A 19,359-nucleotide genomic window follows, 5' to 3' on the forward strand; every position below is an offset into this window, starting at 1 on the left:
CTATGAGAGGTACATAGACCACAAGTATATTAATGGATTCCTGAGAGCAAGAGCTTTCCATTGATATAGTTAAAATTATGATCCGGCCATAATTTATGCTAAAATTATAGCCATTTCCGGTTCTACGGTTATTTAAATGAATTATTATTTAAGGCCGAATTTCAGAGAATCGGAACGTACAAAATAACTCTCGATTATCAAGATCAATAAATTTCTCTTCCTAACCTCAAAAATAGCTAAAAATCGTATTTATGCTTGGATCATAAAATTAAGGGTGTCATCGGAAAGAGGGGGACGAGACGGGTTCCAAACACTGGCTATTGACCGTATTTGGTTAGTAAAATCGAGAGATATTCTCGAAAAACTGTAAAACATAAAAATGTGCATAACTTCTATGCAAATAATGCTACGGGGTTGAACGAGGACTCATATGAAAGATCTGGACCTAAGTAATAAATTGGGTCCCCCCTATAGGATATCCCCGTCAAAAATGCCGTATCTCGCTTAGTTTTCGAGTTATGAGCGTTTAAAGATTTTTCTATGCTCTGCTGGAGCATAACCTTGTTTTTCGCTTATAACTTACGATCTGTGAGAGGTACATAGACCACAAGTATATTAATGGATTCCTGAGAGCAAGAGCTTTCCATTGATATAGTCAAAATTATGATCCGGCCATAATTTATGCTAAAATTATAGCCATTTCCGGTTCTACGGTTATTTAAATGAATTATTATTTTTTGTTGAAACAATTTTCAATAATAATAAATGTATTTTTTTTTTTCCGTCTTTAATATTACTACTTATAAAAAATATATAATTTAATCAAAATAAATAACAATGGAATCTATTCACAGTTCTTGTTCTTTATGTATCGATCATTTAAATATTTTTATTTAAATTGAAAAATTTTAATTTTATTCATAATTTTGTTTTATTGGCAAGTTTGTCAAAGTTTGAACCTTTGATTATATTGGACACGTCCTTTTTTATATTTATGTTTAAACCATCGCTCAATCTAGGTAATTTTTCATATATTATTGCATAGGATTGTTGTTTCATAATAACATGCACGAATACTGTACAACTGCCAATTAAATATTGAATCCATTTTCATTATATAAATTCAAGTCCTTCGAATTTCTGAGTAGCTATCTTCGTATCTGGTAACAGTATTGAACCATCTATTGTGAATGCTGTAATGTACGTGGCAGTATCACCTTTATATTCTTCAGTTTTTAGTGCCACAATAATATAATCATTTGAACCAGGAAGGAATTTGAAACTAGAATATCCTCTTATTGGTATGATCGTACCAATTTTTATTACTGCTACTGTACTGAAATACTCATCTGTTTTTAATAAAACATTGCAACTCATATTTTCATCTGTTGTTTCGTTATATTGGTTTTGAGAACATCGACGAGGTAGAAAAAACCAGCTCTTATGTATATTACTCCATGTACCAGATTCATGGATCATATATCCTGTATATTTAAAAAAATGTTTAGTACATAAATAAGTTTGTTATAGAGACATAATTATTTAATTTTAAATATATATTAATACCTGGAAAATTGATATTGATCGATGCTCTTAATTTTTTATAATTATCCATCCAGTTTAATGAATTAGATGCACCATCCGGAGACAATACTTTTATCCACATAGGATTATTATTAACAAATTCCCCGGAGGCTGAAGTCCACTCTTTTCCCATGCTACCAATATACAGTAAATTATTTTTTACAGCAGCCCATTCTGATTTAAAACCTATTCAAATACATCAATTATAAATTAACAAATATCAAGTCTTTTTTAATTACATTATTTTTAATTATCATAGCAAAAATGATCGAACCTTTTGAAGTTTTTCCATCACCATCTGCTAGGATGATCCAAGGATAAATTTTATCATTCTCTATTTGGTAAACAAGACCAGTTCTATCATCAAAGCTCAAGAGCCGACCATCAAATGTTACAAGCTCTGATAACTCCATGCCACGATCCTTCATCGAAAAGGTTGAAGAAAGACTAATTTCATCTTCATCCCAATGAACAGAAATATGATTATTTTTTGGTAACCACGTCAGCCATCCTTTTTTAAAATAACTTATCCATTTATTTTCTTCATTAGCTTTTGACTGTAAATCGAGATCACTCACAATTCCAATTCGATAAGTTGTTCCTGAGTTCGTACGTATGGGTGCAGTCATAGGATATGTTGAATTATATTTGTAGATATTCAAACATGAAGTATTTTTACACTCAGTAAAGCAGTTATAATTTAATGCAAACGAGCAAAAATATAGCAAAATCAATAATAGTATTGAGAAAAAAATTATTAAATAATGATTTTGAATTCGTAATGTGCTGCTACCCACTCTATATACATGAGGAAGGTCTAAATTATTTCGCCAATTTCGTCCAGTAAACATATTCGTCATAATTTATCTAATTAATTTGATTTTTTTTTACTTATGTATTTATATGGATATTTGCAATAATGTACATTTCATCGTAATCTGAAAAACAAATTTTAATATGATTTAAAAATATAATGAAATTATGTAAAACTGCGTATAATTAAATATGTGTAAAAACTTAATTAAAAAATAAATCTTACACGTTTATTTGACAACTCACCAACTTTGTGTCTTATTGTTCACTATCCAGAAAACAGATTTCTCATTATAACCTATATTTTCAATCTGATTTTTCGCTTCGTTTTCATTGAATATACTAATTAAATCCATAAAATTGATGTTAATTAGTGATTTATGATATTTCAATTTATAGATTCAAAATAAGAATAATTAATAAACAATAAATAGTAACTTCAAAAATAACAAAATACAATTGTCATTAAATCAAGCTGAGATAAGAATGTATAATACATTTTTCAATTTACTATCAGTGAATGATTTCATAATTTATACAATAATATACAGATAAATATGATAACTTTTTAAATATTTATGAATTTTAAAGTCAACTGTACAAATAAGAATTGGTATAAAGATATGTACATAGACAAATTAATTGAAAACATGAGTTAACAGATTCAATGCACGCTGAATATCTAAGAATAAAATAGCATATTGAAAGATACTCGATTTTACTCATTTATTTTAATTCATTTATGAATGTATTTGTTTTTAAAACGATTAATGTATCTATGTCAAATAGTTTATTTAAATTGTTTTTATTTATGAAAAAAAAAAATTTGGAAAAACTACTGTAGATCCCTAGATTAAAAGGTTACCGACTTGTTGGGTGAAATTAATATTGTGATAAAGATTTGACAGATGTCTCTGCTTGGATTTTTTTAAATTTAAAAGACATTAAATTCTTTAAAAAATTTTTTTTTGTTCAAATTTTTTAAATAAATAATTTCTTATTGTTGAATAACTATACACAATATATATAGCAGTATTTGAAAACTTTTTTGATATATCTATAACATTAAACATATAATTATCTTCTCATACTTCAATTTCAGGCTCCGGAACAGGGAGCATCACTGAAGATACCGCAACAGGTTTTTTTTGGTCAAATCTACATAAAAGAACTTCGACTTTTTCAGGAATTAAACTTTTAGGAGTTGCTCTAACCGTAACTGGTACTGGATGACCAGCTAAAATAAAAGGTAAATCAATGATCCTGCGATCAATATCTACTGTTTCTTCACTTCTATAAAGCAAATGCAATCCCTCATTCAAAGTTTTTTCCTTGACCGTACTTAACACAGTACGAATTACATATGTTGGCCCTAATCCTAGCACACTAATTTCCATGTTAACTGAATTATTAGCAGGGCTTGCCTGAGAATATAAAAGTTCGTTTGCTTTTTTAGCAACAGCCAATTGAAGTTGAAGAAAATCTCGTTCAAAAGTACTATGAATGTTTTTGGCTTCTGCTTTTTCACGATTGGTTTGTTCTAAGAACAGTCGAGTTTTCTTTGGTATTGAGAATTTCTGACTAGAATTCACAGAAGTATTTGAATTATCAATTCTACTGCTAAAATTTGCAGTTCGTTTTAAAATTTTTACACATAATCCACCTCGAAGTGTCACTAAAGCCAAAGCACGTTCTTCTTGCCCCATACGTCCATACTGAAAATCCATTTTACAAAATTATTCCTCAAAATAGTGAATACTACTTAAAAATTATAAATACATTTAACATGACAGTTGATTTCTTACCTTCATAGCCGAAATAGGTTCTAATGTAGATATCGTATCAACATGATGTTGTGCATCATAAATAAGAATACCAACTTGTGGTATGCTGATAGCAAGAAGAGATAAACCAGTCTGAGGAACTGGAATGCTAATCATATCTAGTGCAAAATCGACAAGTTGAACTTCCCATAGCTTTGCGCCATTCATTGAAAGTCCAACTAAAGTACCGTTCATAAGGACAGCTGCTAGACCTTCAGCAGCAAGAGTAGCAATTGCTACTACAGGAGCAGCAAGATTTTCCCAGAGACTTATAGCTGACATTCCTTTTTTTAAAACACCAATTCTAGTATCTCTTGAAGCAACAAATATTTTGCCATCGCCAGACCACAATCCTGCACTTGCGATAGCTGCGGGTGCCCAACCAAGATAGAGTTTATCAGTCAATGAAAAAGATCTGAGTTTTATTACAAAAAAAAATTATTTATAAATTTTTAAAATATGTTACAATAAAGTTAAATTCTCGCATTAGTATTACCTTGGATCTAAAATGAGTATTTCTCCAATTTCAGTGCCGAGAACCAAACAGCTACAAGCTGGATCATGCCATGAATCTTTTCTGACAGTTCCAATAACACATAAACAATTAGGTTTGGTTAAAGGTACATTTCGATACTGTTCAACAAATTCAAGGCGATGATTTTCATCCATTGAAAGAAATTTTAGTGTACGTGGAGTCATAAAAGATGCACCAAGTTCATTCGAAAGTAATTCAAGATCATCACATAAAGATTTTATATTAAGATCACCTTCAGAACAAGCTTTATTCCAAATCTGTGTAGAAATAAAATAATATTAAAGACATGAAATATTTTTTTAAATGTTAAATACTTGATTTTTGATAAATCTTATTATATAAAAATTTTATTAATAAATAAATCCATTAATACCTCTCTCTCTTTAGGATGAGCGTCTAAACACGGTAAATTATATTTAAAATGTGGTTTCATATTTTTATAAATAAATACACTAGCAGCAGAACCAACAGCAACAACTGCAGATCGTAGTTCATTATTTTCTGTATAGAATCCAACAACTCCACATGGTGGTTCTAACACAGGTATTTCATTAATTTGTTCTCCACCTTTAAATACACGAATCTAAAACATCAATATAATAATTGGATTAAATTAATCAAAATAAATTAAAAAATATCAATCAAAGATTAAAATAAAAATACCTTAGATGATTCTGTAGACTCTGGAGGAATATCTATGCAAATTAATCTCGCTTGACCATCTCCAGTTATATCAATCATTTCAAGACCACCAGGTAAGGCAGAAATTTTAGCAGAAGGTTCCCAAACAGCTTCTAACCAACGACTTGTACTTAGTCTTGAATTCAAAGCTCGCTCCATTTTTTATAATAATAAAACAATAATAGTACATGTATTTTCTAATTTTTTACTATATTTTTGAAATAAATCAATCGATTTTCATACTGATGCATTTTATGTAAACAATTGAAGCAGATCAATTTCATTGTGATTGAAATGATAAAAAAACTTTTAAAAAATAAAATGGTATTATTGTTTATAAGTATGTATTTAAAAATTGTATCTTAATATACATAAATATAAAATGATTGACCTTTTGAATTGCACACGTTTATTTACACTACCGAGAACTGATGAGCAAGCACAGAGCGTCGAAACCTTTGTTTTGATTTTGTATCCATAGTAGAGTACCTGCGTGTTTACGCTAAATCCGTCCAATAGAAAATACGTGCGAAGTAGGAATATGTAAAATTCCAACGCCACAAAGGAGGGATTTTTGAAGAATAATGTTATTATTTACTATTCAACATCTTTATTTTTATTTTTACATTTGACTTCGTGCATATTATATCATTCTATTGGCATGAGTTGTGAGTGAATACAATTCAGTGATTAGGAGAATATAAAATTTATATTTTTTCTAATAAAAATGGATATAGAAACAAGTACTCCAATTGTTATGCTTCAAAACCTTGAACAAAGTTCTCGTTTATCAGAGGTTTCTGGATCATGGAAACTTAATTCACAGTTGCAGCAAGCAAATAATAATAATAATACAGTGAAGATACAAATTGGTGATTCGTGGTACAGTAAAGTTGATGGTCCCTGTTATGTTGATTTTCAAAATGGGATTCCTGACCCAAGAGACTCGTTTTTTGGTTCGTATATTATTTATTGCATTCATCATATTGTGTAATAATAGATACTAAATTATTTAAATAATTATTTTTCTTAAAGATGGACATGGATCATGTGTTTCTACACCAATACCACAACAAAAAGAACATCCAAATCAGTTGACGCCGAATTTGGATATAATCAGGTTAATATTTGTATGGACGAAAATGTTATTTTTAAATCAAAATATAAAATAATTGTAAATGTTATATTTTAGCTCACTTAAGCGATGCTCAATCTCTAGAATTGATGATTTAAGTGAAGGAGATAGTACTCTTAAAGCTGATTGTACTGTACGAGAATTTCAAGTAAATTATTATTTTTTTTTCCATTTCAAGAAACTTATTAATAGACTTTGAATAATTATTAGTTAATTGTTACTAATTTATTTTTTCAATTTTTAGAATTCAAAAAATTCGACCCTCTTGATTAGTCCTGATCCTCAAAGAAGACTCTCTCGACAGTCACTAACGACAGTAAAACCGTTCAGCTTTGAATTACGTGAGAAAGAACGACGAGAACGTTTAGAAGCTAAACAACACTATGTAATGAATTTTTTACATTTACATTTATGTTAACTAATAATAACATTTATTCTTAAAATAGTTAGATGATTAAATGATTTTGAAAATTTTTTGTAGATAAATATTTTGAAAGAACAGTATGAAGCTGAAACTTCAAAAGCAAAACGACCAAAATTTAGATCTACCAAAAAAGCAAACTCTATTGATACCAGTGCAAAAGTGAAACTTCTAGCTCAGTTTGAAAAAATAGCAGATGTCGAACAAAACAACAAAGTTTTGACTTTGGCTAATACAGAATTTCCAATTGCTAATAAATCAAATGCCGTAGAAGTTCCTGATAAGCAAAAATTTGAAGTTTGTACAAAGATAAGACCGGAAACTGAAATTATAAAGAACCAAATACCTTTAATTACAGGACAAGTCAATAAAATTGTTGAAATTTTTGATAAAAAAAAACCTCCGGATCCGGTTAAAATACATCTAACAAATAAAATCAATGACAAACCAGCATCAACAATGAAAATACAACCCACTAAACCTCTTTTTGCTGATGGACAAAACGTGCCAGTTAAAAATACATTACAAGTTGAGAATAAAAAAGAAATTAACGATTCAAGCAATAAAAAATTAGTTGAGGTAGGTAAATAAAGAAAAATATTGGAATATTAATTATTACTAACATAATTATGATTTATTATTTTAAGCCATGGAAACAAAAACCATTTCAAGTTTCTCTTCCTAAACGTCCAGCATGCATTCCGCGATCACCTAAATTACGTACTGCACAACGAGCAAGAGCCAGACAATTATTTGATGATAAGTTAAAAGAAAAAGAAAAGCAACAAGAGGAAATGAGGAAAAAAGTAAATGTACTAATTTGTTTCGATATTTTATCAAATCGAATAATTAAATGGAGAAAATTTTTCATAGCTATCTATACCAATCAAGTGATTTTTTTCTTAATACAATTTTACATATTAATGACTTACAAAAATTATGTTTAATTTCAGGATGCAGTTAATAAAGAGAAACGTGAAAAACAAGAAATTCAAAAGCTGCGGAAACAATTAGTTCATAAAGTTACACCAGTACCAATTGCAAATACAAAACGTAATCTAACAGATCCAATAATTCCGATTTTTGTGAAACGTCGTAAACTAAATAGTCAACATAATACTAACAGTAAAAATAAAAAAGTAGTAAAATGATTTTTTACATCAATATATTTATGATTGAAATAGATGTAAAAGTAGAACATGAAGACATTGAGGTATTCGATAATAAATTAAATTCTGTATATCTCAAAATATGTGCCAATTATTATATATTTAGTTTAGATATCTCAACATTAAACATATCGAACTTTATATAGTGTTACATTGCATTTGGTGCAACAATGATACAAATGAAATTAATCATTGTTTGGAAACAATAATTAGTTAAAAAGTATTTTTATTACAGAAAATAATTTTTCAACTTATCTCTTGATTCCCAGTTGAACTTTTCAATTAATTATGTCATTCGATTGGCAACAAAATTCAATTATTATTGTCATTACTTGAAAATAAATAATTATTGGTATATGCATATGTATATAAAAAATTATCAGTCTGTAAAATAAATTGTTATATTTTTCTAGTGTTTGTTATCAATAAAAAATACTGGGGATGATATTTTACAACTAATCATTAATCATTAAATTAATTTCTAATTAAGTACATTAAGTAATTTAATTGACAATAAATCTCAAAGTTAATCTCATTCGTCAAGGAAAATAGATAGATAATTTGAACTTCATCGCATAATTTTATAGTAAAAATTACCTATATTTATACTTAATATACCTAAAATCGAATTAATACTAAAATCAATGTAAATCACATTGTGTCATTACAGTCTTCCTGCATTTATCAAAATTACAGTTACTGATTAATTAACAGAACACATTACAAAAACGCTTTTTTTAATTCCACACATTACAATAACACTTTTGTTTATAATTATTAATTCCTGTCTTTTATTTAACCTCAGGTCTTTATGTTCAAATTTGTTCAGTTATTGATTAAATATCGAATTGGTAAAGATGAAATCTTAGCCAATAATAACATTATTGTTAACGATAAACAAAAATATTAGAACATCGAGCATTTTTCATTTACCATTAATTATTGTGTTGAATATTGAATAATATAAGAGGCCTGTCATTGTGAATTCAGAATTTAGAATAACAATATTTATAGCAATATTTTGATCACATATATCCACATATTTCTTATGTATAATTGTTTATAACATTATTATAAAGTGTATATATTTATCATTTATCCAGTTATTTCAATATTATACTTTTAAAAATAAAGAGCTTAATTACAAAAAGTAACACGATATTTAATACACTTTTCATCAAATTCATGCAAACTTTGATCATTAAAAGCAACTTTAATGATCATGAATTGATAAAGTAACAAAGAAGAGTTAATTGTAATTTTTTGTTCTTAAGCTCTTTAAAAAATCACAAAAATCCACAACAATAACAAAATTACAATTACATGATTAAGATAGACTTGTTTTCAACAATAAATTATTTAGCACCATCATAGGATAGAATTAAATCTCAATATTTTTACTTTTGTCTATTATTAACTATTTCTGATTGGCTTGGATCAAGATGAAGAAGTGGAGATGAAAGTGATGGTGGTAACGTTTCCAAAGTAGGAAGACGCGAATTAAGTACTTCTATTTCTGGACAATGAATTTGACAACCAGTACTTGAAGTACTTAAATTAGATTCTGATAGCATACCTCTAGTCTTTTTTCTTCGCCAATCGATTTTATCACCATTATCAGTATCACCTGTATCTTCATTTTCAGTCGATCGAAATCCAGGTAGATATTTTTTGAGCTTCGAATAATGAAATTGTGCAAAATCTGATGATGGACCAATCACATAAAGAAGTGGACATAAAAAGAACGTTGCATATATCCAACTAACGCACATGACTAGGATAAGAAAAATTGCAATTTGAATGTATGCTAAAACGTGTGATGGCAACATAAATGCACCCGAAGCTCCACTTGTAACAGCTGCCATGAGTGTAGGACCACCCATTTGCTCCAATGCTGCCTTAACTTTGTCTACTTTTTTTTCTGATTTACATGCACGATAACTCACACTATAATGTAAACTAAAATCAACTGCTAACCCTATAGCTGTTGATACAGCAACACTTTCAAGAACGTTGAGCCGCCAATTTAATAAAACAAGAGCAGCTACTGTAACTAATATTGCTCCTCCGATCGTTACAATTGCATATAAACTGAGCAATGGATTCAATGTTACAAATGCTAATACTATTAAAGCTAAAATCATGGATACTCCCATTGCCCAAAGTGTACCCTCATACAGAGTCCGTTGAAGTTCATAAAATTCCAAATGACTTACAAACCAACCACCACGCATACCTGGTGGTGCACCTTTTAATTGCTCTTGCATCCAATTTTCAACTTTGTTATAAAATTCATTCATCTCTGTGAATGACAAACTATACGAATAAGTACTGTCATATTCGACAATCAGTGCCATTATTTTTGGCAAAGGCATTGGCAGAGTTATATTATTTTCATCGACTTGTAGTTTTACAGAGTCTTTCAAGTACTTGATCCCACCAGCAACCACTCCTCCGCGAGTCCATAAGTAAGCAGGTGTTCGATAAAGATCCGCGCTGGCTTCGGCAACACACCGTGATAGAACTTCTGGAGTGTAAGGATATGTACTGCTTTCACAACAAGGTGCTCGGCTTATCTGGGGATTAATGACATCTTCACATCTTCGAGCCATCCAAGAGCGAAATGATTCAATAAAACAGTTGGATATTAGAGGGCCCAAAGTGTTGTGGTAAAATGGCTGAGTCCGAAGATTTCTACAAAATTGTTCAAGCCACAGTTGGGATTCTTTGTCAGTAATATTGAAGGTTTCGTCCCAGATTAGTTCACCTCGAGAAGCAGGATCTAAATAGTCACCATTGTCATATGGTTTGATGCCCCAGACAAATCGCAGAGGTAATAGGCCAGCACCTTCACCCTGAAATTTAATTGAAATTGATAAGGGAAATGTTTTTTGGAACGAAACAATTAGCTAATATTTGATATTAGATTTATATCTTACCATATCACTCTTTTCAAACCAGAATTTTGGTGCATACAGAGAAGTGTATCGTTCAAATAGATGCGAACTATCAAACAATTGAAAATCTGGAGAATTAGGTAATCTTAATCCTGGGTAACTGAAGACTATCACTCCTCCAATTAATACAATCGCTCCTAAAGTTGATATCCATAGCCATCTTAAGCCAATGACTAATCTCATGAGTAAATCACTGAATCCAGCTACTAATTTGTTCATAGTTATTTTAAATGGTCTAATTATTTTTCGAACTATTAAATTGGCAGGAGATAATATCATCAAATTACAATGATCAGCTACCACAACACTTGCTGGTAGCCAAGTTATCATAAGGAAAAAGTTTGCTATCACAGTCATACCTGAAAATAAACTATTCCCAAATATTATTATAAAATTTATGCAATTAAATAACAACAATAAGAAGTGAAAAATAATATAACGTATGATGAAAGGAAATTACCTGAAACAGTTGATAGCTGTAACGTTACTAACAATTGATGCAAAAAATGCTACTGCTGTTGTGAGGGAGGTCACAAACATTGAAGGAACCGCATGTTTCATAGTTTCTTGTACTACCTTGGTTAAACTACCATTAGAATTTTTTTGTTGTTTATGTTGTTCCCAAATTTTACAGAATATGAATGCATCATCTGCACCAATGCCTAAAAATGATGATAAATACATCTTAATGATTATTTATCTTTAAATTTTTAGTTTATTATTAGAAATGAAAAAATTTCAACAAAAAAAGTGTTTAAAATTACGTACCTACTGCCACAATCACTGCCAGAAAATTCATAAAAGGAAAAAAACTAATCTTTAGAGCCAGAGTATAAATAGCATATGAAATTCCAAGACTAAAAACTACAGCTAATATCGTAGTGATCGTCAGAATAATCGAGTTGGTATATGCCCATATGCAAATTGTAATAAATAAAAATCCTGATAATAATAAACACGTGTCTGCTACTAGCATACGATCGAATAAGGTACTTTTTAATCCCAACTCCATTCCTACAACTTGGAAGTTACCGTATACCAAACCATCATCCTTAATATCACAATAGAAATCTGAAGCTGCAGAGCTTGCAGCAAATGGTAAAAATAACATGACAAATTCTAGAGTCGTGTTTGAATTATTTTTGACAACCTGAAATTAAAAATAATTTTAATAGTTATTCTCTTCTCAATTTTGCCAAACGATTGATAATATCACTTACTTCTCGTGACATAAAATTTGAATCCAAAAGAAAATGCAACAAATGATAAGGAGCATTATGAACATAACATTCAGGCGGTACTTGTTTTTGGCAATTAAAGTCTTCAGTACAGTCGGCAGTTAAATAACGATGGTGGTAATAATATGCACATTTTTTCAATAAATTTTCAATTTTAATTAAATCACTTTCAGTTACTCCCAAACAAGATGTACGATTAGATAAAAACGCAACATAATTAGCAGGACTCCAGCTTCTACAACATTTTTTACTTCGAGGTCCATCTCCTGTTGGTACTTCACAAATTGATGAAAACTTAGGATTTGCTCTAAACATAGCATCTATATGACATTGAGCTAAAACACCTTCAAGTGACCATAAACTTTTCTCTTTAGAATTTGATCCAATCACTACTCGAGCATATGCAGATGTTGGTACATGACAGAAAAAATCTTCATCTAAATGATTGTGATTTTCATGATTGTCAATATGTTCGAATTGATTTTTATTTTTCAATTTCAATAGTTCATTCCATTTATCTTCACTATTCGTGTCAGTTACATCACTGACTGTGTCATTGGAATTTTTGTTATGTTTTTTATTTTTTTTCTTTTTATTTTTTGGCTTTTTTCTCAAAATACCGGGAATACTTCTTGTGCTATTGAATGAATCTGTCGAATTCTGTAAAATAAATTTTTTGTAATTCATTAAAAGTAAACAAAAATTTTTAAAGCATTTAAAAAAGTATGTTTTTGAATTTCTAATGGTGTCAAAAATCATACTTGTTTCATCAACTGCAATAAATAATTATAGTATTCTATTGGATCATCAACAAGTTCTCCCCGAGCACCAGTTGCTCTCATCAAATTGTACCATGCTGTAAAGCGTTTAGCCAAAGGAGTACCACGTGCTTCAAACCCCTAGAAATACATAATAATTATTGTTTAATAATAAAAATAGCTGATATTATTACTTATAGTTTACTTACCATTTGAGGGTCTGAAAAATCGGGAAAGTTATTGGTAGCTAGAGGAACAATTAAACATGTTGATGATAGCACGAAAACTGCTGCCAAAATAGCGTAAGGATGATGAGCAACAACTCTCGAAAACCACCACACTTCCATAATTAATATTGAATTAAATAATTTTTTGGAGAAAATTAGACTGTTTTTTAGATTACAAAATTAAACATGATGATATATTTAATGATGAAAAAATTATTTTACTCAATTAATGGAATACATATTTTTGACACTGTCTGAATTATTTTTTTCAACATCTGTAATTATAGATTATATTTTTTAAATAGAATTAAGTGTGCTTTTAGAAGACTTATACTCCAAAATTACCTCTTAATGAACTCACCCATTTGCGTCTTTTATAAGTAAAATGTAAACAATGTATGTATGTGGTGCAAAAACTCCAATTTATAGTTATTTAAAGGTTGAAAAAGGTTTAACAACATTTATTTGAAGCACTATTCCACAGTATTTTAACAAAAAAATTAAAATGATGAGGAAAATAAGTGAAATCAGACTAAAGAAAATTGTGCTAAAAACTTCACCGTTTCAGGTTAGGTCAATGTACTGAAAAATAAGCATAGAGTCATTGTTAGATCTAATTTTGTTTATGAGAAGAGGTTTAAATACTAGACTATTTAATATTAATTACTTTCCAAAAAACGAAAAAATATTTTAGTGATTTTTAAAGCATAAATAGAACAGTATATTAAAAGATAAAAGGATGAACTCACATATAAAATTACGGCACTGAAGAAAAGGGTTCAGGATAAATATTACGTATATTACAGCACTGTTAACGTAAATATTTTCAATCCAACTGGGGAGTAAATACTGATTCACCCTCTCACATCGTAAAAACATCCTTATTTATTTTACATTGAGTTATGATTATGATGATACATAAATTAGAGGGTGAATTTGATTAACAACATTTATAGGATAAACATTTCATGCAAATATAAGTTTTATTATCACTAATTTAAATACTGAAGGTATGTTTTACACAAAAATGAGTAATTTTTTAATAATATAAATTAAACTTACATCAATGAGGTGATAAGTAGTAATTTCAGATAAAAATAATCATCCTAGGCACAAAATAAAACATATTCATGATTTTAAATCATTACAATACATTTAATAATTCACAAATGTCCCGATATTTAAATAGAATTAAATTTCACTGCTCTATTTTTTCGTTTTTTGTTTATCAATAACTTTAATTATGATCTAATTTTTTATGACAATGATAGTAAATTATTTAAACCCAGATCCTCACGAATTGATCCCAAGAACAACTTGCTACTGCCATTCCGTTAGGTGCAACACTCAAACATGTTACTCTGTTTTCATGTCCATTTAATGCTCCTAAAAAATAATAATAAAATTTAACAATTAAAATGAAATAATTATCTTTCATATATGTCAGGTGGTACTAGCTGAATTTAAATGAATTTTTAATAAAAATTACCATTATATTGAGCTTTTAAAGTATCCCATATGTGAATAGAATTATCATCACTGGCACAAAAAATAAATCTTCCACTTAAAGACAACCCACATGAAGTATATCCAGGATTGGAATTTGGAGGTTTATATGTTGCAAGTTGTTGATCTGATCTAAGATCCCAAAGTCGTGCAGTTTTATCTTCCGAAGCTGTAACAAAAGCTTGACCAGATGGATGGAACTGGGAAAAAAAATTATAATTAATATAAAAAAAATGCATGGTGTGCTTTTTTAATTATTTATAAAATATATTAATGCACATACACAAACAGAATTGACATCAGCTTCATGACCGAAAAATGTTTGTCTAGCTTTTTCTTCTCTTATATCCCATAACTTACATGTCTTATCAACAGATCCAGTAATATAACTATTACCATCAGGAGAAAGACTGATGCTCACAACATCTCCAGCATGAGCACAAAAATCTGTCGTTTTTTTTCCTGCTTCTAGATCCCAGATACATCTAAAAATGATCAGTAGCTATTTAAGTTAATATCAATTTGATTGAAATGATGATAACATAAAAAAGAGGCTCACATTTTCATATCTCCAGAACCAGTGATGAGATTTTTATCATCTAAAAATCGACATGATGATAAGAACCCTTCATATCCAAGAAGCTCTCTAGTAATTTTAGCAGATCCTGTGGCATCTCGATTATTAACATCATAAACAGTACACATATTATCCATGCCACCACAAGCAACAAAATTTCCAGACTGTGCAAAAGCTACTGACATGACCCAAGCTGATCGAAGGGGAATTACTTGAACTTTGTTTCCTGTCCATGAGTCCCATATGATTAATTTACCATCAAGAGATCCAGTTACACAGTGCCTAATAAACAAATTGAAAAAAAACTATAGAACTCAAAGATAATTTTTGTAAAGTTATATATTAAAAAATCGACTTAAATTGGCTGTTAAGTCCTTGTCTATTGTAAGACTTCGGTCAGACTTATAACTGGACTTACTACTAAACTACGTTTATTTTGGAGCTGATTTAATTATCTAATTAACAAATGAACAATATATAATTATTCATCTACAGTTATAATTAATATTTCAATTATTACCTGCTATCTCCACTGTAATGAACAGAATTCACTTTATTTATATGACCTTTGAGAAGTTTTTTAGTGGATAATTTAACTTTAGGAGCATCTGGTAGCGAACCACACACGTCTTCAAGTTTAGTGTCTTGTTGTTTTTTTTGATCCTCCTATTTAATTTTAATCATTGTTCAGGAAAATAAACAATAAACTAATTAGTAAATACAATAATTAAATAACATAAATAATAAATTGATGTTGACTAAACATACCTGACATTTTTTAATTAAATCATCAAGTTCTTTTTTCAAAGCAGTAGTTTCAGCATCATCTTTACCCATTTCTAATGGATTATTTTATTATTAATTATCACAAATATTTATTTAATACTGATTACCGATTGACAGGTAGCTTAAAACTATACTGGTCAAATGTTGAAGAAGCCGCAGTATCGAGTGTTGGCCTAGTAATCATATTAAATCAACGTCAAATCCTATTTGTTAAGTATTAACTTGGCTTGTCAATATAACTTGATTAGTTTCATTATAAAAGCGCTAATACGGTAATTGTACGGTAAACTTTAGCATCACTGCCCTTATTTCAGTATAAATAGGATTCATTTTTTATTACTGGAATCATACCTATGGGTATGATACTTCTTTCATAATTTGATGATCTCTAGATCATTTTTCAACATTTAATTTTTTTTGTTCTAAATTTATATAAATTAAAAATCTAAAATTAGAAAATAAAAACTCTATTCAAATACATTTATCATGATTGATCACCTTTTTGTATCATCCATTGATTCATAAAAATTTTAATAGTGATCATCATTAAAAAGCAACTTAAACACTTTACAAAAAATGACTTCTAAATAACATGACCTTCTCACTTGGTCATGAAAAATTAACTTAATCGAATACAAAGTACTCTATTAATCATCCTGCATAAAGTACACCAAAGTATTTACTAATATCACTCAAGATAGTCTGCTGACAATGATCTACTTTCAAATCATATTAATCCAATCAATAAATATTGTCGTTAATAAAAATATAATGAATTTAGTTATATTTCTAGCTTATTCAGAATGACATTAATAATTCATGGTAATGCAAAAATAAAAATTAATGAGAGTCGAAATAAATAAATTAGTAAGGATCGATTATTAAACCATTGAGGCTCTCAGTAAATATGATGAGTTATTTTTCGAAGATAAACATCAGCAACATTCACCTCTCATATTGGACGTATTGTCAACAGTAATTATGCTTGAGCGACAAACTGACACGAACAAATAGATTATCATCATGATGTGCTATCGGATAAAAGTCGATTTCCCGTTTTGATTTGCATACATTTGGTGTTTGTGTGGCTCAAGTTTCGCATCATTGCATTAATGACTATTTTCAGTGAAACATCCAGTTAATGATTGATTTAAAAAATATACATTTCGATGTTTAATAACAAAGATTTAAACAATTATATCTAATTAAATTGAAAAAACAACAATTACTATTGTGTTAAGAATGTTATTCGGTTAAGTTGTTTCAATTGATGATAGAATTGAAGAATTATTCCTGAAAATGTCAAACAATGATTAAAGTATTTATAAAAAGAATCAATAAATAAACAAAAATGAGTAAACTTACCAAATCAGATATTTATCAGGGATTATTTCCTATTTATCATCTAAGTAAAGTATCAGGTTTATTACCTGTGAGATTTGTTCACCAAAGAAATGATCGATACATAGGTCGTATTCATGTAATTGACATAGTTCTCAGGTAGATAATTGGTTTATAATCTATTTGAATAATTATTGAAAAAAATCAATCATTATTTTGATATTAATTAAAGTTAAAATGACATTATTAGAGTTAAATAATTATTTGAGTTGCGAGCAGTATTTTTCTGCTCGTACTGTTTATAGTTCTGGAGATATGGGGTCTTTGGAGAGATCTTCGAGATGGCTGGGTGAATAGTACGAGATTAAAACATCAAACTGCAGTGAATATTACAGTTGGAGATGTTTGTGCTGTTGCTCTTTTGGCGACTGTTGGAGTACTTGGTGCTCCCTTTCGGTGGAAGTATATTCAGGAAATGATTTCTCGTTTTGTTCATGTAAGCACTAAAAATAAATTGTTATAAATAATTATTAATTCTTAACGCTTTTTTATTTCCTATATTATATAATGAAATTAGGCTGATGATAAACTGGGATTCATTAATTTGAAAAAAACCAGAAGATTTGCTATCATTTTGGCAACTGCTACAATAATATGCTTCATAATTCTTGCTTCCCTTGACATTTACGTGTGGGATGCTCAAACTAAAGCAAAAAGAAAAATGTCAGATAAAGGACCGATTAATTATACGCCTGTTTATTTTCTCTATTTCCAAGCGCTCATGATTGAAATTCAATGTACTATAGCTACTTACAATCTTAATGAACGCTTTATAAGGCTAAACAAAAACTTGGAAAATTTATTGAAAAGCATGAAAAATACTTCTCGCAAAGATATTAGCCTTATTGGAGATCCTATTATTGAAACTGATAAAATTCCAGTTACTATTTTAAGACCAGAGATGCATAGTAAATCTGCAAAGAGAGTTTTCAGGACTCCTAAAAAACCAGAATGGACTAATGAAAGAGGTATACTTGAAGAAGTAATAATATTATCTAGTAAAATGTTTTTATACCTGAATTTTAATTGCAGATGCTGCTGAAATAGCTGATTCTTTATCACAATTGATCAGTATTCACTCGTCCTTGTGTGATATAAATCTTCTCATAAATAAAGCATTTGGGTTTCCAATCCTTGTTGTAGGAATCACTTGTCTTCTTCACTTAATTATTACACCATATTTCTTGATGATGGAGGCAAACAATGAAAGAGAAGGAATTTTTATATTTGTTCAATGCTTATGGTGTATCCTACATATTTACAGAATGCTTATGGTCGTTCAGCCATGTTATGCAACAACTAAAGAGTCTAAGAACACTGCTGTTCTTATCAGTCAACTTCTAACATATTCATGGCAACCAGATGTACGAAAACAATTGGAAATATTTTCATTACAACTTTTACATAGGCCATTAAATTTTAGTGCTTGTGGATTGTTTTCATTAGATAGAGCACTTGTTACCTCGGTATAGTTTTTTTTAATTATAAAATAGTATTTTCTATTAAATATTCATTAATTACAATTTAAAAAATAAAAAATATTTTTTATAATTTGTCTTTTAGATGGCAGGTGCAGTAACAACTTATTTAGTAATATTAATACAATTCCAAAAAGCTGATGATTCAAAAGATAATACAAATAACATGTTAAAAAATGCAACATTACTTTTAAGAAATGTGTCATCACTTCATAATACAACAGGATTTAGGCTTTCATAATTAAAAAAATAAATATAAATAAATTGATA

At 29.1% G+C, this 19,359-nt stretch overlaps 5 protein-coding genes across 8 annotated transcripts; 2 read left to right on the forward strand and 3 right to left on the reverse strand.

Moving 5' to 3' along the window:
• Nucleotides 1–786: 786 nt before the first annotated feature.
• On the reverse strand, nt 787–3,007 carry LOC118074797 (soluble calcium-activated nucleotidase 1). 2 transcript variants are annotated; one of them, XM_035096279.1, is made up of 4 exons: nt 2,624–3,007; nt 1,859–2,522; nt 1,567–1,770; nt 787–1,484 (listed from the first exon to the last, which is right to left on the reverse strand). In XM_035096279.1, the coding sequence occupies exons 2-4, from the start codon at nt 2,442–2,444 to the stop codon at nt 1,114–1,116; spliced, it is 1,161 nt and encodes a 386-aa protein (XP_034952170.1). In that variant the 5' UTR covers nt 2,445–2,522; nt 2,624–3,007; the 3' UTR covers nt 787–1,113. The 2 variants fall into 2 exon arrangements, with proteins under 2 accessions (XP_034952170.1, XP_034952160.1); XM_035096269.1 differs by having other exon boundaries at nt 2,644–3,005.
• A 149-nt stretch (nt 3,008–3,156) lies between these two features.
• On the reverse strand, nt 3,157–14,463 carry disp (dispatched). The gene is made up of 14 exons (XM_035092907.1): nt 14,091–14,463; nt 13,703–13,923; nt 13,324–13,616; nt 13,118–13,255; nt 12,339–13,016; nt 11,887–12,268; nt 11,579–11,780; nt 11,101–11,488; nt 9,819–11,016; nt 5,419–5,573; nt 5,129–5,338; nt 4,717–5,012; nt 4,203–4,635; nt 3,157–4,112 (listed from the first exon to the last, which is right to left on the reverse strand). The coding sequence occupies exons 3-14, from the start codon at nt 13,459–13,461 to the stop codon at nt 3,483–3,485; spliced, it is 4,848 nt and encodes a 1,615-aa protein (XP_034948798.1). The 5' UTR covers nt 13,462–13,616; nt 13,703–13,923; nt 14,091–14,463; the 3' UTR covers nt 3,157–3,482.
• On the forward strand, nt 5,981–8,510 carry LOC118072443 (targeting protein for Xklp2-like). Of its 2 annotated transcripts, none has more exons than XM_035092364.1 (7): nt 5,981–6,392; nt 6,472–6,556; nt 6,629–6,719; nt 6,816–6,956; nt 7,053–7,571; nt 7,640–7,804; nt 7,946–8,510. In XM_035092364.1, the coding sequence occupies exons 1-7, from the start codon at nt 6,164–6,166 to the stop codon at nt 8,141–8,143; spliced, it is 1,428 nt and encodes a 475-aa protein (XP_034948255.1). In that variant the 5' UTR covers nt 5,981–6,163; the 3' UTR covers nt 8,144–8,510. The 2 variants fall into 2 exon arrangements, with proteins under 2 accessions (XP_034948255.1, XP_034948340.1); XM_035092449.1 differs by having other exon boundaries at nt 5,985–6,392; nt 7,640–7,798; nt 7,946–8,501.
• Nucleotides 14,464–14,502: 39 nt separating the features above from the next.
• Nucleotides 14,503–17,834, reverse strand: Gbeta76C (guanine nucleotide-binding protein subunit beta-2). Of its 2 annotated transcripts, XM_035092790.1 has the most exons (8): nt 17,576–17,834; nt 17,440–17,503; nt 16,193–16,383; nt 15,945–16,090; nt 15,407–15,706; nt 15,131–15,332; nt 14,831–15,047; nt 14,503–14,727 (listed from the first exon to the last, which is right to left on the reverse strand). In XM_035092790.1, the coding sequence occupies exons 3-8, from the start codon at nt 16,259–16,261 to the stop codon at nt 14,621–14,623; spliced, it is 1,041 nt and encodes a 346-aa protein (XP_034948681.1). In that variant the 5' UTR covers nt 16,262–16,383; nt 17,440–17,503; nt 17,576–17,834; the 3' UTR covers nt 14,503–14,620. The 2 variants fall into 2 exon arrangements, with proteins under 2 accessions (XP_034948681.1, XP_034948595.1); XM_035092704.1 differs by lacking the exons at nt 17,440–17,503; nt 17,576–17,834 and adding an exon at nt 17,160–17,296.
• On the forward strand, nt 17,432–19,330 carry LOC118072562 (gustatory receptor for sugar taste 43a-like). Its single transcript, XM_035092578.1, has 5 exons — nt 17,432–17,710; nt 17,831–18,047; nt 18,129–18,579; nt 18,644–19,077; nt 19,175–19,330. Exons 1-5 carry the CDS (start codon nt 17,562–17,564, stop codon nt 19,328–19,330), a joined length of 1,407 nt encoding a protein of 468 aa, XP_034948469.1. The 5' UTR covers nt 17,432–17,561.
• Nucleotides 19,331–19,359: the final 29 nt, after the last annotated feature.

This window comes from Chelonus insularis, unplaced genomic scaffold (genome assembly GCF_013357705.1).
Source record: "Chelonus insularis isolate UGA/USDA-ARS -01 unplaced genomic scaffold, ASM1335770v1 contig_116_pilon, whole genome shotgun sequence".
NCBI classification, from domain to species: Eukaryota; Metazoa; Arthropoda; class Insecta; order Hymenoptera; family Braconidae; genus Chelonus; species Chelonus insularis.